This window comes from Myodes glareolus, chromosome 16 (genome assembly GCF_982192425.1).
Source record: "Myodes glareolus chromosome 16, mMyoGla1.1, whole genome shotgun sequence".
NCBI classification, from domain to species: domain Eukaryota; kingdom Metazoa; phylum Chordata; class Mammalia; order Rodentia; family Cricetidae; genus Myodes; species Myodes glareolus.
In genome coordinates, this window is record NC_142041.1 from 19,124,886 (window position 1) to 19,146,133 (window position 21,248).

At 47.9% G+C, this 21,248-nt stretch overlaps 1 protein-coding gene across 6 annotated transcripts in view; it reads left to right on the top strand.

Annotated features, from left to right (window-relative positions):
- The window catches only part of Epb41l4b (erythrocyte membrane protein band 4.1 like 4B), a 156,966-nt gene that overhangs the window by 54,046 nt on the left and 81,672 nt on the right, over positions 1-21,248 (top strand). For all 6 annotated transcript variants that reach the window (XM_085677124.2, XM_048419756.3, XM_085677125.2 and 3 more), the window contains exons 3-11: positions 7,806-7,848; positions 8,600-8,678; positions 10,846-10,890; positions 13,040-13,092; positions 17,890-18,010; positions 19,880-19,967; positions 20,123-20,211; positions 20,523-20,592; positions 20,685-20,854. In XM_085677124.2, the coding sequence (XP_085533250.2) occupies positions 7,806-7,848; positions 8,600-8,678; positions 10,846-10,890; positions 13,040-13,092; positions 17,890-18,010; positions 19,880-19,967; positions 20,123-20,211; positions 20,523-20,592; positions 20,685-20,854 (758 nt within the window). The remainder of the gene's footprint in view (positions 1-7,805; positions 7,849-8,599; positions 8,679-10,845; positions 10,891-13,039; positions 13,093-17,889; positions 18,011-19,879; positions 19,968-20,122; positions 20,212-20,522; positions 20,593-20,684; positions 20,855-21,248) is intronic.

The following is a 21,248-nucleotide window of genomic DNA, read 5'->3' on the forward strand; positions in this document are numbered from 1 at the left end:
TCTTAGACACAGAAAGTCCCATATGAAGTGGCCATATCTGCATGGCTTCTGAGAGAGGTCATAATACATTGGGAAACCAGAAAGGAAAGCAGTTGCATGCAGAAGAGGCCCTGGGTATGGGGTGGTCTTACTTTAGAATGGATTCAGTCCCGCAGGAACTTAGCCTGGTGAAGATGGGACTCGGTAACCTAATTTATTCCCACCAGGCTCCACCTCTTAAAGTTTCCAGAACCTAAGCACCACCACACTAGAGACCAAGCCTCCAGCACCCAAGCCTTGGGGGCAAACCTTAGCCAGACCACAACAGCCTCTTCTCTCCAGCTGGTTCGGATTTGGGGGGGACACAAAGTCACCTAGGTGATGGCACCGAGATGGTACAGCTAGTGGACGTGACAGATCTGCCATGCCTGTGGGAGATTGCAGAAACCCTTTAGAGAGTCTGCCGAGAAGACTGCTGGGTATTACTGACGTTCACAGGGGCTGGGAGGTCAGATGCCATGGTGTTTCTGGGAAGGAAGGAGCAGTAGACGGGACACTGGGAAGGAATGATACATTGGAGAGGGCATATTGCCTCACATTCGAGGCTCCCTCAAATATTCTCATCCCCACCCAGCCCCTGACACAAGCACCCCAGGGCTGGCAGTGCTCGGGCATTGGGCACAGTTCTGTGTATACCAAGCTTATCTCCCCAGCTCCTTGAAAAGAGCCAAGCCTGGTTTCCATGGTACCCTGCCCAGCCCTGAAGCAACTGTCAAATCCTGTTGGCATCACCTATTTTTAGCAGTTGGAGCTGGGACCTCCTGTTTCCCTTTTCCATGTCATTTAGGAAGGCCACCCAGGGACCCACTCTGCAGGACCGCACTTGGGATCAACGTAGAGCAGAGGTTGGAGCGTGAGTTTATGTAACCAAGCTTTCTGCAGAGAGCCAGGGCCTCTGGCCTGTGCTCCCGGCCTTTCTGCTTGCTACCTGCTTATGGTAGCTGCTATTGACTGGGGTCCCACTCTGATAGCGCATTAATGACTTCTCTTCAGCATCCATCATCCAGTTATAAAGCTGACCACAAAGCCGACCCATTTTACAGGGAAATGAATCTAAGGCTAAGAGAAATTGGAAGCTTTGTAGACAAGAGAGTAAGGACAAAGCCGGGATCCAAAATTTGATCTTACTCCATAGTCCAGTATTTTCCACTGGACTCTATAGTTATTTGTTCTTCACACAGTAAATACAGAGATGTGCATGCACGCGCACACATGTTCACACACGCACACATGGGAAGAGAACATTTGCCAACCTTGACTCAGGGCATACCAGGGCCAGCCTCTTTGGTTGCAGACATGAGCTAGACTTTGTCCCTGCTGGGTGCATTCTGGTCAGGGAGACAGATAGGTGTTTCCCATGGAGGACAATATGGTCAGTCCTCCAACAGGCGGTGGCTAGGCTCACAGAGGAGAGACCTGAGCATCAGATAGAACCTAAGAGGAGGAGTGAGCATTGGTGTGTCAACAGACTAGAAGAGGGATTTTCCAAGCAGAGAGGAGGCAGGGATTTAGGACAGGACTAGAAGCAACAGTTTTGACGGAGAGGCCTCCCTTCCCATCCAAGGGGCAGGTGTTGTGTGGGGCATGTGTAGCCTGGGGTCTCCCTCACTGACCCCTTCCCAACAGGAACAGGGGTTTATTGATGGGATTGATATTCCTTCTGCAGCATTAAGTCCAGGGAAGCCAATTTTGGCCTTTCCTCCAGGATAGTCCAGGTGCTGTTTTTTCTGTTCTTTACGTCTTTGAATCCGGCAACTGAGAGGCAGGCCTGTGCAGCAGAGTTGACACCCAGTTATGGTGGCCGCTGGACATGCTGCAGTGCCCCTGGCTCCATGCTGCCCGTGTCTCAGGTCATTACAAGTACCTGTGCCAACACTACTGGGCCTCATGACACTCTGGAGCAGTGCTGGGGCTATAGCTCAGGGGTGAGGAATTGGCCAACACATAGAAGGCCCTGGGTTTGAGCAGTACAAAGGAAGGAAGGAGGGAGGAAGGGAGGGAGGGAAGGAAGGAGAGAAAGAAGGAAGAAAGAAAGAAAGAAAGAAAGAAAGGAAAGAAAGGAAGAAAGAAAGAAGAAAATAAAGAAAAAGAAAGAAAGAAAGAGAAGAAAGGGTTGTGTTATATGTGATCTGTGGGTATCTGTAACTATTGCAGAAAATCAGACAGAGCCTCTTCCTTCCAGCTGTTGAAGTGGGTTGTTCCCATACATACACTGGTGGCCAGCACATGTTGAGAAGATGAAGCAGGGGCAAGTGAGAGGCTTACTCGGGACCACATACCAGAAGGCTGCAGAGCAGGAAAGGAACTCTGATCTTCTGCCTCCATCTGTGACAGAACAGAGAAGCATCCCATAGACTGAAGAAGGTCAACAGACTTCTAGTAGCCCGTCCCTGAGTCTCCAGTGAGGGGCGGGTCCACATGTGTTGTAAGGCTAGCTTAACTCCCGAAATAACCACACGGAAATTGTATTCATTTAAACACTGCCTGGCCCATTAGTTCTTGCCTCTTATTAGCTAAATCTCACATCTTGATTCAACCCATTTCTAATAATCTGTAGGTCACCATGAGCTTGTGGCTTACCGGGAAAGATTCAGCATGTCTCACCTGGCAACTTCATGGAGGGCGGCTCTCTGTCTCTGCTTTCTTTCTCCCAGCATTCTGTTCCATCTACTCCGCCTATCTAAGCTGCTGCCCTATCAAAAGACCGAGGCAGTCTCTTTATTCAACCAATGAAAGCAACACATAGAAAGAAGACCCTCCTACACCACACATGGGCAGAGAGTGGTGCCCAGTGGGAAGCTGTTGCGGGGAGACTTAGGTTCATCCCCAAAGAAGCTCCAAGCCACCACTCTGAGTTTGGTGGGCTCCATTCTGGATGAAGAGGAAGGGTGACCCCCCTCCTGCATGTAGGTAGAGATGGTGCTTTGCACTGATTTGGATTGCGGTAGGCCGTGAGCTGGGGATGCTGACACTAACAACAGTGAGTTTGAATCCCACCACAGTCCCTTTATTCCCCTATCCCCAGCCCTGAATCAGAATTGGGGAGTGAACCCCAAGTGTTCTTTTCCTCCCTTCTCTCTTCATCCTGTGGATATGATTTCCTCTTCAGACCCCTTCTGGCTCCTATATCAAGGCAAACTACAAACTCCTGATAAGCCAAGGAAATTTCTAACTACTAGTCCATGAGTCCCATGGCTTAGCCTTCATGGCGGGATACTAGATTCTAAGGTCCATCACTCAGCCTTCACGACGGGATACTAGCTTCTAAAAGTCCCATCACTCAGCCTTCATGGCAAGGGCTCCGTGAACAGAGATTTCAAACTCTTTAACCTCTGAGCTTCAGTGCTTCCCCTGAGGACGCGGATCATTAAATTCTCCAGCCAGCCTATGACGGTCGCATCTCCAGAGCCGATGCTCCAGGAGAACAGATGGTCTCTGCCAGGATCACATCCCACATCTTGATTTATGGAAAGAGCTTGCCAGATGGACCAGCACGACAGATTCAGACAAGAAATCACCTTGCTAACACCCACGAGAGGGCTGAGCTCAGTGTCCTGCCATTTGAACTCAGAAATGCGTCGGTCTGCCGGTGGTGACTGGTTTAACGGTCTGTGGAGGAGCTCCGGGGCTGTCTGCTGTCTTCTTCACTGATGCTGGTCTGCTTTGTTTAGCGAAGATACAGGTGAACATGCCTGACAGGTCTTGCTGCTCCTGGTACAGCTGTCAAGCTGACATGGGGTACAAGTTTTGGAACTGCCAGGTCTGGCTTTTGTTGCCCTGGTATTCAAGTCACAGGGTGTGGGGTTCCTGGGGGGATGCCGCACCAGTGATCAGCAGCTGGTAAGCCTTTGCAGGTGTGAAGAAAGCCAGGTCATTTTGAGCTGGTTGGACACGAGATAGGCTTTATCATCTCTGTTTCAGGGTAGTGAGTAGTCTTCTTGTTACCTCTGAAGAGGCCGCCAGCTCCTGTTCTGAAAACCCCCATGAGTCAAGGAGCTCAGAATAATGATGTCACTTTGGATTCCTTTCTTGACTTCCAAAGCGCCAGACATTTCATGGTCTCGTTCTTTGCAAGCCCTGCTTTACATACAAATGGTGTAGCCCCATAAAGACAGATAAAGGGAGCCCCATTAGCCGTGTGGCCCCAGGACGGAGCTGGCTGCTGTCCGTAAGAGCATCTGACATCCATCTGCCCTGATGTTAGCCTCAACTGTGGACATTTCGTCATTTCACCTCTTGGACTGGCCCATAAACCTTGGAATCGCTTTAGATTTTTATAGAGCTCACATAGAGCTGTGGACATTTTACGTTCCATAGGGCATCTTCCTGCAGAGGAGGATATAGAAGACTGAGTCGTAAATATTGAACAGGCACACCAGGCGCATCTGTGCAATGGATGCTTCGCAAATGTGCCTGGTGGCTCTTGGGTGACTCCTGGGTACCAGCGTCTTTATTTTAGCTCATCCAGCCTTGTAATGGACAATCAGAGTGTCCTCCAGGCCAAGGAAACCACACAAGTTGGACTTGGGTGGAGATGAGAGTCAGCAGTCAAAGGAGAGGGAAGGTGGTTTTGAACTTGATCTACTCAGACTAATAATAAGGAAACCCGGGAAAGGAAAGACGAGGGTGGGTTCCTTTAAGCTGTGAGTGTCTGGAGCTGCTGAGACTAAAAGGCTGGCTGCAGGAGAGCTTTCTGTCCCTGGGAATGGTGAATCCATTTAAGCACAGGCTTGGTCATAGACATTAGCGTGGTACATGGCCGAGGTATAAATATGCCTCTATCCTCTCTGTGTCTATCCTTCCCAGAATGAGATTAGGGGTTCTCAGCATGCTTAAGGGCAGTGGTGAGGTCTGATTCTTGTTCTGCAAATTCCTAATCGAAATTGCCTGGTACGGAGCTGAGGAGGTAGCCTGGGTATTAGCGTGCTTCCCTACGATGCAGGAAGCTCTGGGTTGGATGCTCCTTACCACGCAGTCTGGGTGTGCATTCCCAGCGCTCGGGAGGTGGGAGTAAGACAATCAGAAGTTCATGGTCATCCTCGGTTACATGGAGAGGCTGAGGCCAGCCTGGGATACATGGAATCCTGTCTCAGAAAACAACTGTGCTTAGTAGGCAAACAGTGAATAAATACAAAATAGACAACCAGCCTCCCTGCCCCTAAATGATAATCTCATTAAAATAAAAGGCTCTTCAGAAAAGCAAAAGAAAATGGCATTCATATTGTTATCACCCCTGTCCCCCTGCTCCAAATCCCCAACAGATCTTTCTGGACATGTCTGTATAGAAAATAGTCATTTTCTATACACAGGATCCTACCTGATTTATTTTTCTACCTTAGCATTGTGCCGTGGCTCTCTTGTCGCGGCAGTAAATATCGGCCTACATCCTTTTAAAATAGTATTGCATTATACAGATGAGCCATTTTTGAATCCTGTCTTTGTTGGTGAACATGTAGGTCACTGCCAATTCAAAGCTATCAACAATGAGATGTAGCATCCCAGCCATGTGCCTTTGCGATAGGCGTCCTGCTGCGGTGATCCGCTTTTATTACCCCGCCTAGGCAGTGTGGGGATGACAAAGGCCGGCATCCTCCTCGCCGTTGCGCTGCCCGCACGCTTATTGCATCCTAATTCATCTGTTAGGTGTTTCTTTGTGTGTTTCCACATCCCCCCCTCCTCCTACACAGTCCTCTCAGGCTTTAGGTGTGGAGTACACTGTGCTCATTCAGCCCCGCCCTTTCTCATTAGTAACATGTGCGTGGTGTGGATTGCTTCTGCGAGTCCCTGGCAGTCAGCGGAATTAGCCTCTGGTTCAGAACAGCTGGAGAGAAGCCGACTTTGCCTGTTTCACTCCAGTTCTTTTTGTAACGGTGAAGTTCCCGTGTGCATTGGGTTCGCTTTACAGTGATGGGGAGTATTGCCTGTCCCCCTTTAACAAACAAGTCACACTGTGGACTTGGGGAGCTGGCTTAGCAGTTAAGAGCAGTGGCCGACGTTCCAGAGGATTTCAATTTCCCGCACCCACACAGTAGCTCACAGCCATCTGCAACCTCAGTTCCCAGGGACCCAACGGCCTCTTCTAACCTCCTTGTGTACTCATGGTGCAGACTTGTGTGCACCATGCAAGCGGAACGCCCTTACATATAATCTAAAATTATTTCGAAAGTCATGCTTCATATTTCTCGATCCAGTAAGAACAAGCTGAGTACCATACTTGGAACCGCTCACAGGAAGCACAAAAGCCACCAGGCACATGGTCCCTTGCCATTAGGGTTTGATCTGAGAGACTCAGAGTGCAGATAGCCCCTGACTCATGACAGTTCAGCTTTATAACGGTATGGGAGTGATAGCGACCAGACCTCAGGTTGTGATTTTGACCTTTCCTGGGTTGTTGGTGGTGAGTGCTGTTCTGTCTTGAGAACCCAGGTACAAACATGCAATCATAGGCCTAAACGAATAACACTCCATGGTCTGCCGTGTGCCCAAGTGGGATACAGAGGCCAGAGGGATAAAATGCATTTTTAATTCACAATGTCTTCTCTTTAGGAAGGCTTTATCTGGATGTTATACCTCTCCGGTGTTCTCATATGTAGCTTTCTGTAGAAGTTAGGCTCCTGAGCATATGTCAACAATTTTGACATAAATGTTTAGATAGGGAAATGACTCTGTAACCTCCTTAGGCAGATAAAACTGAAGTAGGTATTTTATGGGACGTATGTGGAGCAGTTGAAATACCCTCGCTGGCCACAGCTGAACCATCTGCCTCTGTCTCTGTCAGTGGTGGGGGTCAGGAGAGTAGGGGAGTGGCGGGTCCCTTACTTTGTTTTCCTGATTCCAGAGTCGAGGGAGTAAGAACCACAAGGCAGGTGTGTGACCAACACTTAGCCAACAAATGGGAGTTTGTGCTCTCTGCCAGACTGGCAGAGACCCAGAGTTACCAGGGGAGATCAGCAGCATAGTACATGATCAGTAACGTCAACAACCCGCAAGTTTTAGAAGGGACTTTGCAGGTCAAACTTTTAGGGGTTTCAGAGCTTGCTGAACTCCTTAAAAAGCTTGGGAAAGTTTGGCTGTAAGAAAAATGCACTTACATGTCCAAGCAGATTATTTATTTGTTTTCCCGTTTACACGTGTGGCTTGTGTGTGTATGCATATTTGTATGTGTGGGGGCACATGTGGAGGGTTGATATTGCTTTGCCACCTCATTCATTGAGGCAGGGTCTCTCAATCAAGCCCAGAGCTCACTGATACTGCTAATCTCATCAGCTAGCTTACTCTGGGAATCCTCTCTCTGCCTTCATAAACTGGAATTACAGGCTGCTACTCCACCTACCTGGCTTTTGTATAGGTTCTGGGGATCCAAAGCAGGTGCTTTACATATTTGTTTATTTTTATATGTTTTGCCTAAATGTGTATGTCACACACCATGTGAGTACAGTGCCCACAGATGTCAGAAGAAGGCGTTGAATGCCCTGGAATTGAATTTTACAGATGGTTGTGAGTCGTCATGTGGATGCTGGGAAATCTAATCTGGGTTCTCAGGAAAACAGCCAGTGTTCTTAACTACTGAGCCACCTCTCCAGGGTGAGCCACGAATTTTTAATACCATACCTAGCAGTGTGCAGATCTCCACTGAAGAATTCAAGATCTGACTCCATCTCAGGTCTTTTGTGAGTGGAATCACTCAGGTTTGTGGTGGAGGGTGGGGTGAGGGGAGCTCTAGCGGCACATACTTAGCTCCTAAGGAAACATTTTCTTTCTTTCAGCACTGGCTGGACCATTCGAAACCCATAAAGAAACAGATGAAAGGTAAGTCATAGACTCCAGTCTCCTCACGTCTTCTTTCTTTTTTTTCTTTTTTCTCTTTTAACCTGTCAGTAAACTCCTTTGTTAAGTTGTTTGAGATCTTTTGATGTGTAAATAGATCCGTTGTTAAATGGCTGGTTTCTACTTCCTTTAAACTGGTCATAGAGTAGAACTTTAAAACTGAATGCGTATTTTGGGTAGATACTGAGCCCCACCTGTGCTCCGCTGCCAATGAGAACTGACTGAGGTACCATGCAGAAACCTGACACCCCCTTTCCTCATTTCCAAGTAAGTTTCAGATTCAGTAAGGAGAGTAGGAAGCAGGAAGTCTCCAGCTCCTTCCTCACAAGTGTGGGAACCGTATTTCTCTAATGCTTACGCTTAGATCATCTGGAAATTATATTCTCTTGAAAATGCCTTAAAATATTTTTACTGCGTCTCCCCACATCGCAGAACACTTTGCTGTTTTATACGTCAGTTGTCTCCAGCCCGTTTTGTACGTTGTAAAACGTGGGTGCCAGTTTGGAGTAACCCCATCAGAGATAGCGAAACGCCCGCTCTTTTTACCCACCCAGACCCTCAGGGATTTCTGCCAGAGTGACGGTCCCAGCTAAACCCTTCTGGGCAACCTAAAAGTTCGGTTCCGTTTTTCAACCTCCCGATGGAGCAGTGAGCGTACCGTCATTGTGATGTGTTGTGTCCTTTCGTCTGAGGGGAGACAAACATCTCTACCTTTCTGTCTCCAAATATCTAGTTGGACCTGCTTACGCTTTGCACTTTCGAGTCAAATACTATTCTTCGGAGCCAAACAACCTTCGAGAGGAGTTTACAAGGTAGGGCACCACACAGATAATTCTGTTCAGTAGCCCCGCCCCCGCCAGACGAGGGGGCGGGGTCTTTTCCCTGGGATGGCTAGCTTCAGTTTTTAGCCCTCTGTGTTACTAAGCAAAAGTTACTAGCACTTTTCCCAGGCTTCTCTACCCTCTTGAAAACCCACCCGTGTGCTTAATTTGGTATTTTGCATAGGAATCAAATGAGGTGGATTTCTTTTGGGATCTTGGGGAAATGATGGGTTCATCTATGGCATTTTGTCTTTGTCTCCATTACAAAAAATGGAGATATTGGGAGAAGATTTTTTAGTCAGGAATAGCCTTTTTTTTCTTTTTCTTTCTTTTTTTTTTTTTTTTTTTTTTTTGTATTGCACAGCATTCCGATTGTTCCAGTAGAAGGAACCCTTTACTTCATATCAGCGGCTCTGTCACCACAGATTTTGTTAGGACCTTCTTTATATATCTCTCAGCTCCACTGCATATTTTCATGTCATAAATGCCTATGTTTATCTCTTGAATTCCAGAAGCAATAGAGAAGAAAAAGAGAATGTGAATAGGGGTTGGAGTGTGGAGCTTCCCTTCTGTCTGTGGGATGCTTTAGCGAGTTCTTGAGCTCCCCAGAGTGCCCTTGTCACGGGGTTTGTGTGTGATGCAGTGTAGTAGTGACTTGTACATGGGTGGGTGGCCTACACTGGTGGTCAGCAACTTGGAGAGGACTGCCTAAGTGACATTTGAAAAGCTGTCACTAGTGCCCACGACAAGGGCCTGAGGGGCTTTTCCTGTTGGGTTCCCTATGAGAATCAGACCTTTCGGTCACATGGACACCATGCTCTTGTTGGTGCCAATGCACGTCAGCTTCCTAAATTTCAGAAGTGGAAGGAAGTTCAGTTGTAGTTAAGGACCTATTGGGAAGAAGAAATCTTCCGGAATGAGGAAGAACCTTCAGCCTGCCTGCCCACTTTGATTTCTGGGTCATCCAAAGCGTATAGCCACTCTCCAGAAAAGGACTGCCCACATGGCTTCCAAGGTTCAGCTCATTAAGCAACTTCAGTGTTCCTCTTTGGAGGTCCTTATGACATGTCTTGTCCCTAGTTGTCACCAAAGCTAGCCACTTTTTAAGCCAGGAGTGTGAACCAAAAACATTGGGAAATTTTTGAACAAATGGGATTCCTGGGGACCACTCAAGTGTAGGATTCTTTTTTTTTTAATATTTATTTATTTATTTATTATGTATACAGTATCTGTCTGTGTATATGCCTGCATGCCTGAAGAGGGCACCAGGCCTCACTACAGATGGTTGTGAGCCACCATGTGGTTGCTGGGAATTGAGCTCAGGACCTTTGGAAGAGCAGGCAATGCTCTTAATCGCTGAGCCATCTCTCCAGCCCCAAGTGTAGGATTCTTACTCCGAAGGCCTGGAGTGGAGTGTGGGAGGCTTTGGTTGGTGCAAAGTGGTTCTGGTGCCCACATCTTCCTGGAAAGAAAAGACTTTTAGTTGAGATGAAGAAATTTATTTTTTTGCTTCGTGAGTCTTCTTATGTTTTTTTGCTACTTTCCTTCTTGTTTCTTATTATCACTGTAATTATCTGTAGTGTAATTCTGGAAATTGTGTGTGTGTGTGTGTGTGTGTGTGTGTGTGTGTTTGTGTGTGGCATGGTTTACATGCGTGTTTAGTCTGTTTCTTTTAAAGACAGAGTAAGCAGTTAAACTACACCCAGAAGAAAAGCCTGTGGTTTCCAATAGAGCCTGCAGTCAGCTGCAGGCTTTTTGAGAGACTTCTGGAATCTGTTAGGTGTAGCCCCATTTTCTTAGGTGCATTGCTTGCTTTTTTTTTTTTTTAAAGTTCTCTGTGCCTGTTGGGCTAGTTTCTCCTGCACCAAAGCCATCCTGCAAGAAACATCAGACTGCTTGATGTTGCATCCTTGCTCCATCCTACAAGTATCTTGCAAACTCCCAACATACATTTCCCCACCCAGTGAGACCTAGGATGCCTTTCCACAGGCTCAGAAGGAAGCTCCCTCCCTCCTCGCTTGTTTGGACTCCCCTTTGACAGTACAGAATGCCAGGGCATGTGCTGCGGGCGGAGTGGAGGTGCGATGGGAGGCTGGGGATTGGAGCGGCTGGGAAGGGCAAGGGTTCCCCTCTGTTGACTTTTGTATATGTTTGTCAGGTACCTGTTTGTTTTACAACTCAGGCATGACATTCTTTCTGGAAAGTAAGTACGCTTTTGTTCTAACTCTTAACCCAGCATAGAGTATAGTATACCTCAGTAATTCGCTGTTTTAACTCTTTCGCCCTGTATCCTCCTTACCAAAATAAAAAAACAGTACCCCAGGTCGTAGCAAATGAGTCAGATACTTGAACCGCTGTCATTTTTGTCCTTTTTTTTTTTTTTTTAATGATCTCCAGATGCGTGCATTGAGTTTCTTGAATGATGTGTATTTGGGGACCACTGTCTCCCTGTCACATCACTGCCCCATTCATGCTGGCTTCCCTTGTATTTGCAAGCCACATACATGTCCACATGTGTACATGTACAGGTCTCACTCCTCACTGTCACACCAAAGCAATGTAAAGGGGTCTTTATCTGGCCCTGGTAGAAGAGCTCTAGGCTCCTCATCTCATTTCCTTTCCCATCTTAAAAATGCTATTTAAGCGCAAGGCATTGGGCTTGTGGTGATCATTAGCAAGACACATTATCATGTCGCCACAAAACAGCATTATGTGGTTGGTGTGGAGGGGACGGACACTCATGGAGGAAGACGGCTGACAAACTGGCTCAGCAGGTGAAGGTGCCCAAGCCAAACAACCTGAGTTTGATCCCTAGGGCCCGAAAGTTAGGCTCTGACCTCCAGACACATGCTGTGGCATGTGCAGTATCCCCTAACATCTGAGCACGTATGCACAAGTGTACACACACACACACACACACACACACACACACACACAAACCGTATCTATTTATATGAATAAATAAATATAAGATTTTTTCAAGTTAGCTTTAATCATTTTCCAATAAGAGTTATTGAGTATTTTCTGTTACATTAAAAAAAAAACAACTCTGTCTATATTAAGACTAAGAAGCAGTACCTGATGTTAACCAACAGGAATATTTTCTGATTTTGAATGTAATCTGAAGGAAATTTAATGGTTGATTTCTGCCATTTGTGATTTCTGACATCTCCTCACAGAGCTGGGGAGGCAGAAGCAGGTGGATCTGAGTGAGTTTGAGGCCAGTCTGATCTACCTATTGAGTTCTAGGCCAGTCCGAGATATACAGTAAGACCCTGTCTCAAACAGCAAAACCAAATATGTCAGTTCTATAAATAAAAATTTAAATGTAACAAATAAGATGTAATTTCCGTGTTTGCAAATTCTTAATAGAAAATGCACTCTAAAACTTTGAGTGACAGGTAGGCAATGGGATGGGTAGACTGAACAGTGTATGCATTGGCCTCCCTCAGCCATGCAGTACAGTATCTGGCTGACGTGTGTGCTGAGTATGTGTGCATTGCTATCGCCGTCAGCTCTGAGCTCATCATGCTGAAGACCCTGTCACTGTAGAACTTGTCTCTGGTTTGGAAAGCATTGATGACAGTACTTCCTTCCTCCGTGGCCAACCGAGAGAGTGTTCTGAGCCCAGCACTGCCTCCTGTCGGCTGGAAGATGTTGGGCAAGATGCTGAGGACTCACGTTCTCATCTGGAAGATGAGAAATGGGGGGGGGGCACTAGCCAGACCCATCCTAAGAGTTCAGAGACTACACATTGATTCAGCTGTATTACACATACGAGAAGGCCTTAAGAACAAGGAAGCGTCGTGCCGTCTCCATCACTACAGTTCTCCTAACCAACCTTGGAATCTGAGACGAAGTGAAACCACTGCCTCAGCTGGACCTGTTAGCATGCTGAGCTCAGCTAGTGGTCCTCAAAGCTGTAGAAGCGCCGCTGGTGCGTGTCTTTTTACCCTCCTGGCTTTGTTTCAAGGAAGACCGAAGGCAGCTGGGAAAGACTAATGGACTGCATCAAGAGGAAATCAGTTTAAGCTAACGAGACAAACGGAAGGCTTTCATTCTGCTTCCGAAACATCCCGAGGTCTTTTCGAGTTCAGTAGAAGTGTCTGCACGGTTGGTAGAATGAATTCTTGGATAGTTTTGTCATATGCAGGGAACTGCCCCCCGGAAAATTTGAAGTGTGTATTAGTGCTCTTTAACATAGACAGGAAAAATCTAACCCACTAGCATCAGACGCTACATAAACACTGCTGCCTTTTCAAGGGTGTGTTTTGCTATTATTTGTTACATAGTTCCAAATGGAGAACTCCCTTGCAGTGCTAATTTCTTTTTCTTTCCTTTCTTTCCCCAAGACTGAAGTGTCCCTACGAAACGGCTGTGGAACTAGCCGCTCTCTGTCTGCAAGGTACATTGAAAATCTTAAAGTCATTGCTTCCATTTCAGTAAGAGAGAATCTCCTGTATGCCAGGCCCAGTGTCCTGCTTTCTCCCAGGATGCAGAGTAAGATGATGTGACCTCAGTCCCCAGGAGCGTACAGTCTGGTGCCGAAGGCCCATGGAGCATATGGCTGTTTTTCTAGCAGCAGAGATACACAGGAGGCCTGGGAGAGGGGGACGTGGAGAGGAAGGGGACTAGCAGAACCTGCGGAAAATGTAAAGAGGAGGGGAGATACAGCTTCAGCTCGGTGTGCACAGGGCCCTGGGTTCCACCCCTAGTACTTCAAGTCTGGGGTGGGGCTCATATAAGGGGCTAATACAGAAAAACGTTGGTTGGGTTTTTCTTTGTTTGTTTGTTTGTTTTTCAAGACAGGATTTCTCTGTGTAACATCCCTGGCTGGAACTAGCTCTTGTAGACCAGGCTGGCCTCGAACTCACAGAGATCCGCCTGCCTCTGCCTCCCGAGTGCTGGGATTAAAGATGTGTGCCACCACTGCCCGGCGTCTAGGTTGGTTGAACTTTGTACACCACATAAAACCAAATGCGGTGATGCACAACAGTAATCCTAGTACTTAAGAGGCGGTAGGAGAATCAGAAGTTTAAGGTCATCCTTAACTAGATACAAGTTTGAGGCCAGCCTGGGCTACCTGAGGAGCTGTCTCAGAGAAAAACCGAAAGCAAGCAAGCAAACAATAAAGTCACAGAGATAGTAATCACAGTGTGAAGTTCAAGAACCTGGCTTGGGAACAGCCTTCGACCCCACCTAAAGATTGCGAACTTGGGGCCAGCATGTTCTTAGGGAGGCAGACCCCGGTGGTAGGTATTTTGGAAAGGCCACACTGGCTGTGTGGAAAGAAAAAATTGGAGCGGGGCCAATACAGGGGCTGGAGTGGTGAGGGCTGTTACCCGAACGGAGATAGTAAGACGCCAGGCAGGGCAGGTGGGTGTGCACGCAGTGAATGCCGCCACGGCAGTGCCAGGAGCTGATTCCCTAATGAGGCTTAATGTGAGAAAGGAGTTGGGGATGACTCAGGCTGCTGCTGAGGGTAGGTGGTGGCATCAGTGAGTGGGTACAGGAAAAGGAGACTCCTGGGGAGTAAGTGGCCTGTGTGGACCCTGGCCAAGAGGGGCTGAAGTCACCAGCGTGCAGGTGGGAGCTGGGGGCAGGAGGTCCGCCTGCAGGGCCGTCCACACTGACTGTGCGTCTGTGGGAGGTGCAGGCGGATCTTCATTTTAAATGCATGAGGAACGCTTGCTTAATTCTCCAGCACTAATTAAGAGGATGAGATTTCATTAGCATGTGCTTATCAGAGGGCATTCGCTGGGTTATGACGTGTGACATTCACTCGTGTGTGTGTGTGTGTGTGTGTGTGTGTGTGACCGTGTAAGTGTGGCAGCTTGTCAGACAACGTTGGAGAGTGGTTCTCGCCTTTCACATGTGGGTTCTGGATATCCAGCTCAGACTGTCAGTCTCGGTGGCGAGTGTCTTGATCTGCCATCTAACCAGTTCATATTTTACTAATTTAAGAGAAGCTGATCTGAGAGGTGTCACGAGGTCAGATCACGTGATCACAGACTCCGGGTAGGGCAACACAGCAGTCAGGCAGGCCCTGGAAAGCATGTGATTTCCCCACCAGCCACCCACCAGCAGCTACGTCTTCTGTTAATGAGTTTAGGATTCTTTTTTTTTTTTTTTTAAAGAAATGTAATTCAGGCTAGAATAATAGAGAAATTTATGTGTGTGGTTTTCTAGTACGTTGTTACGTTTTAATTTAGTGTGTCTGCCTGTGCAAGTGTGCGCGCTCTTGAGGAGCTCGGAGGACAGCTTGCAGAAGCTGGTTCTCTACTTCCATCACGCGCGCCATGGGGCTCGAACTCAGATCGTTCAGGCTTGGTGGCAAGCGCCTTTATCTGCCGAGGCATCTCCCCGGACCTCCTTACCTTTTTTAAAGTCTTTTTACGTTGTCACATTTATACATGTAAAGATATTTTGTTGATAATGGGTGCATTCCCATCCCTGAGTACTTCTAGTCCTTAGTGCCCTCCTAACAGATGCTCAGTGAGCGCAGAACGAATAGAGGAATAACTTTGGGGAGACCCTCGGTGTAGTTTGAAAGCCCTGGTGGTGATGGGGACAGTGGTGCTATCTAGAGACAGCTGTGTGAGATACAGAGCTGTGTGCTTCCTCTCTCCCTGTGTCCTCTAGTGCAGCAGGCCTCCTGTGAGTGCCATGCTGTAGGAGGGACTGGAGACATGGCAGAGGCTCCTGGCTCCTTGTGTCGGCCACTTGCAGATTTTACCAGCATAGACAGTCGCCTTCATCTGCACTGGTTCCTGAGCTGTAAGAGGCCTCATCGGGCTTGGCAGCCCCGAAGGATCTGTCAGGGTAGTGGTAATGAGAGGGAAACACCCAAGCACCTGGGTCAGGCCTGGGGCCATTCATCACTGCAGAAGCTTCCTCCTGAGGCGATTGGCTCAGTGTTTCAAGCCTGTCCTATTGTCCTGAGTGATGGGAGGAGGAGGCACACCTCTGCCCTTGCTGGCCCAGCTTAGTGAGGCCGTGAAAGCTGCACAGAGAAGAGGAAAGCAGCCCTATCTATAGGTGATTTAAAGGACAATCGTTGTGTCAGGTATAAATAAATACTTGGAAGACTGATGAGGGACATGCGGGGAAGCGCTTATCACATACCATTCATTCCCGGTGGTCTCACCTGCTTTCCTCTGGAGCCCAGCGTGGGGCCCTGCACTGTGAGAAGTTTCTTTGCTAGCTTGGTCAGTGTGAATAAAATGGAGAGCAGTTTCCCCTGGGGGTTGAGACTTTAGGGCCTGTCTTACCGTTGCTCTTGAATGAATCCTGTCCCCTGAGTCAAGCTACTGTCCTTCCATGGATGATGTGCTCCTTGGGGAATGCATTTGTGGTATATTTGAGAATCAACCCAAGCGAAAGGGTCAGAGGGATTTGAGATCATCCGTTGCATGATAGTGTTCTAGTTTCGTTCATGTAATAACTCCCACGTCTCAGGTAGAGACCTGGGAGCATCTCTGTGATTGGCCCTGGGTCACCCAGATAGCTGCAGCAGGGTTGGAGTTGAGTCTCTCTTACATCGGAGCCATCTCCCTTACCTTCCATGGCCTCCATGGAGTCAGAGCCTGGCTGCAGAATTGGGAGATTCTTGGAGTGCCAAGCTCTTTCAGCATGTTCTTGGAAGACAGGTGCTCCTCTGGCCCGGTGGAGCACAGCAAAGGCTGAAAGGGACGCTGTCCTCTTACTGGTGTTTTTGGCATACTTAATCTTGACAATTAAGGGCTGCAGCCAAATGGTGGAGGCACACACCTTTAATCCCAGTACTCGGGAGGCAGAGGCAGGCAGATCTCTGTGAGTTCGAGGCCAGCCTGGTCTACAAAGAGCTTGTTCCAGGACAGGCTCCAAAGGCTGCAGAGAAACCCTGTCTCAAAAACAAAACAAAACAAAACCAGACAATTAGGGCCACCACAGGGTGCTATTGAGTCATGTTTGCCTATGGGTACATGGGTACCATAGGGATCTCTTTCCAGACCATGCAAAGCTATGTCAGCATCACATGGGAATTTGTTAGAAGTACAAACCCAATGGGGTGGGGATGTAGCCCTGTTGGTAGAGTGCTTGCCTAGCATATGTGAACTCCTGAAATCCATCCCCAGCCCCACATAAAATCAGGTACAATGGTGAAAGGCAGAGACCAGAAGTTACAGGTCACCCACAGTTACATTCAATTCTGGGCCTGGGTCCATATCAGGACCAACAAATCCAGGTGCGGGGGCCAGTGATGTGTCGCTTCAGCGAGCCTACCAAATGATGCTTTCGCACTGTAAGCTCAAAAACAGCTGTTGTGGATCATTGCCTCTCCAAGGAAAGTGCACCAATCCCCGAGGGTCTTGTGAAATGGCAGGCAGTGGCTGGACTGTTCCTGAATGGGCATGCAAGTCCGCATGGTGATCCAGCCCCTAGGCGGCATCTCCACCTGCTGACCTGAAACCCACGCTTACTGAAACCAGGTTATAAAGAGGAAACTGGGAGATTCCCTTTTATTCTGAAATCTGCAGGGGTCAAGTGGATTTTCTCATTTGTGACCTAGAGGACAGGGCCATCATGTCCTTGGGCCCTCTGTTTTGCAGCTTAGCAAGAGCAAGAGCAATGGTGTACAATGGGCTTTTTGCCGGGAAGCTTCCTGTGGCTAGCCCTCTTTTGCGCAGCCTTCTCCCTCTCCCCTTCTCTGTTCTGCCTGACTTGCCGCAGTGGCTCCTGCAGCCTGCTCACCACCCCTCCCTGCTTCTTTATCCCTCAGTCAGATTCTGCATGCACCAAAATCTTGATCCATCCTTCCCAGCCCTGCAAACACTAAAGTGCTGTTCTGGCCTATGCTTAGGGAGAGCCCTGTGCGGAAGATGCTCTCAGGCAGATCCTCATGGCCTGCAATCGCCTTTTTATTGCAAATTTCCACTTCCCAGAGATGTGCGAGTCAGATCAGACCTCCCTAGGTGGGGGAGGCAGGGAGGAGAAAGACAGTAATGACTAAGATGATGGTGTACTTCTCTCTTGTTTGTGTGTGTGGGGGGTGTGTGTGTGTGTTAGAATGACCAGGGATTCTGAGGGAAGCTGATGAAGGGAGAGCTCTACCCAGAGGCACCTGTCCCTTCTGATCAGAAATAATGCTTTTGGATCGAGTTACAGCACTAACCCCAAGTGTTCAGTGTCTTCTTTTTCCTCCCTTTTATAAACTGCACAGCGGAGCTGGGGGAGTGTGAGCTCCCGGAACACACGCCGGAGCTTGTGTCTGAGTTTCGGTTCATCCCAAATCAGACAGAAGCCATGGAATTCGATATCTTCCAGAGATGGAAAGAGTACAGGTACCTCAATGCCCCTCTCTCGAGGTCGGAACTGCTTGTTGGTTTGTCTTCTGTGTCCGTCTGGCCCTTCTGAAGACCTGTTGCATGACCTTCCTCAGCACAGTGTGCCCCGTCTCACAGAGAGGTGCTCAGTAGGTGACCAGGCTGGACCCTCTCTCCTGGACTTCACACCTCTTTCCAAAACACCTCTCTTCTGAGAAATGTGCACAGGTCAAGCCATGCTATTTTCTGTCTCTGAAACACACAGCTTCTGTCTGATTTGATTTCTTGCTAGTGACACCCCAGGTGCGGATAAAATACAACACTTCCAAGGTCCTACCCATCCTGAGCAGTGGTTCTCAACCTTCCTGATGCTGTGACCCTTTGATACAAGCTCTCATGTTGTCGCGACCTCAACCATAACATTATTTAGTTACTATGTCGTAACTGTAATTTTGCTACTGTTATGAATTGTAATGTAAATATCTGATATGCAGGATGTCTATTGTGTGACCCCCCACCAAGGGTCAGATTGAGAACCACTGTTCTAGAGCAAATCTTTTAGAAATGTAGGTGAAGCATCCCTAACGTAGGCGAAGCATTCCTAACCCCCAAATTCTGAATCTAAAATGTGAAACATTTGAACAGCAGCGTGGCGATACATTTGAGAAATGCACACCAGGCTTTATTGTGCAGGCTGAAGTCTAATCATAGGAACAATTTTTAAATATGTATGAAATCACCCCCAGGACCTTCCAGCTTTATGTGACATAATTGACTTCCGTGTTCAGAGCTGGGCCTTACCCGTCACAGCAGCTCATTATCTCCCACTAGTACCTGACAGTCTGAGAAAGGGGTAGGGGGAGGACCCCGTGTGTTTTTGGTGTCCCACATTCTGGGTCAGGCGGACTTGGCCCATCGCCTGTGGTGAAATGGTGAGACCATGTGACATACAGTGTTACTATATGTCTAAAAGTGTGCTCATTACACTGAGAGTCAGCGTGGTGTTTCTGCCTTCCGCGTTTCCCTGCTGCCACTCCCCTAATCTAACATCCTTGTTTTTGTTTCGCCTAGACCAGAAAGGCAGTTTGCCAGCGATGCACACATGCGTGCATGCATGTGTACGCATTCTCTCTCTCTCTCTCTCTCTCTCTCTCTCTCTCTCTTTCTCTCTCTCTCTCTTTTCTCTCTCTCTCTCTCATGTGTACACATTCTCTCTCTCTCTCTCTCTCTCTCTCTCTCACACACACACACACACACACACACATACACCACAAAGCACCTGTTCCTGCTTACTCTTGGACCTGACTTAGTGTGGCCTTCGATTGCTGCTCAGTTCTCTGATGACTTTTAAAATAAAAGACGGCATGAATGTTGTCATCAGATAATAAGGAAGTGTGCAGAGATGTTCAGTCAAAGTGCCCCACCTACTCCCTCACACACAGCCTCCTTTCTCCCAGAGGAAAGCCAGGAGGAAGTCTTTCCCTTGGCCTTAGAGCACACTCTTGTTTTCTTTTCCTTTTTTTGTTTTTCTTTTTGAGACAGAGTTTCTCTGTAGCCCTGGCTGTCCCGGAACTCATTGTGTAAACCAGGCTGGCCTGGAACTCAGAGATCCTCCTGCCTCTGCCTCTTGAGTGCTGGGGTTAAAGGTGCGCGCCACCGCTACCTGGCATCCACTCTTGTTTCCTTCGGTTGTCCTAAGAAACACCATTCTGTGGTCTTCCTATTCAGTTAACATGGGTTTCTTGGAGATGGTTTCCCACCCTTGTAAGCTTGCACCCTCCACGGCTGCAATGATTGCATGACCTCCTGCAGCCCAGCAGGCTCTCCAGACCCTGCGGGCGTGTGAGTCGCAGTTCACACATGTCTCCATTGGTTTTGTTTCCTAAGGGGAAAGAGCCCTGCCCAGGCGGAACTCTCCTATCTCAACAAAGCCAAGTGGCTGGAAATGTATGGGGTGGACATGCACGTCGTCAGGGTAAGAACCCCGTGTGTTTGCCTCCTTTTGTTTTACTGTTTCTGAGAAATGCATAGTGTGCCAACAAAGTAAATTTTGGTGAGGAAATTGTTTTTGCGTTCTTCTGTGACGACCTGTTAGAACCCTCTACCGACTGTCACTTCGTTTGTTTGTAGGGAAGAGATGGCTGTGAATATTCTCTTGGACTGACCCCGACAGGCATATTAATCTTTGAAGGAGCTAACAAAATAGGCTTATTCTTTTGGTAATTTAGTTTTGTCTAATATTAAAAATGTCTTTTCCTATTTTGTGTTGGAAAGTCTATGTGATTGGATGATTTTGAGGGGTATTTGCAACACCCAGATTCACTTTAAAAAAAAAAAAATCACACCATCCTGTTGTCATTGTGGGTGTATGGCCGATGCGCTGAACCTCTAGATAATCATATTTAAATGAATGAGTGATGATTTTCTTTTCTTAGCCAATCTAAACTTTTATAAGTAGAACGGAGACTGTTTGATGTGTAGACAGTTTGACCGTAGACTGTCCTTTTTAAAACGCTTTCTCTCTGACCAGGCCAAAGATCACCAAAATGGACTTTAAAAAGAGCAAACTGACCCTCGTAGTGGTGGAGGATGACGACCAGGTAGGCCGTGCTCCCCGGCATCCTCCTCGCTGCCCCTCACCCGCATCCCCATGACACGCGTCCCCACGGGGACCTTTGCTTCCCCCCCTCAGGGCCGCGAGCAGGAGCACACCTTCGTGTTCAGGCTGGACAGTGCACGCACCTGCAAGCACTTGTGGAAGTGTGCCGTGGAGCACCACGCCTTCTTCCGGCTGCGCACACCCAGCAACAGCAAGTCCACCAGATCAGACTTCATCCGGCTAGGTTCCCGCTTCCGGTTCAGGTTGGCAATTGCTTTATGACATGGACCACGTGTTTCAGAGGATGACAGCCCTTTTGTGCTGTGTGTGGCAGTAGCATCAAACCTGTGTCCATCCGTTTGGGTGGTTTGCTCCGCCCCCCCCCCACCTTGTTAAGAGCTGCAAGTCCAGTCCCAACCTCTTTTGGGTTCCATCACTTTACCGGTACAACGGAACTGATTTGGGGTGAAATGCTTGGTGCCAGGAATGTTTGGGATGTTGATATTTTTCTCAGTTTGAAACTTTGCATGTTTGATACTCGATATTGCAGATATGTGAACTTAGGGCCCCAAATGTTTTGAATTTGGGGGTGAGATGTGCTCAACATGTAATAACGAAATTGCCAGAACTACACCTTTAGTTAGAGTGGTGTTGTCC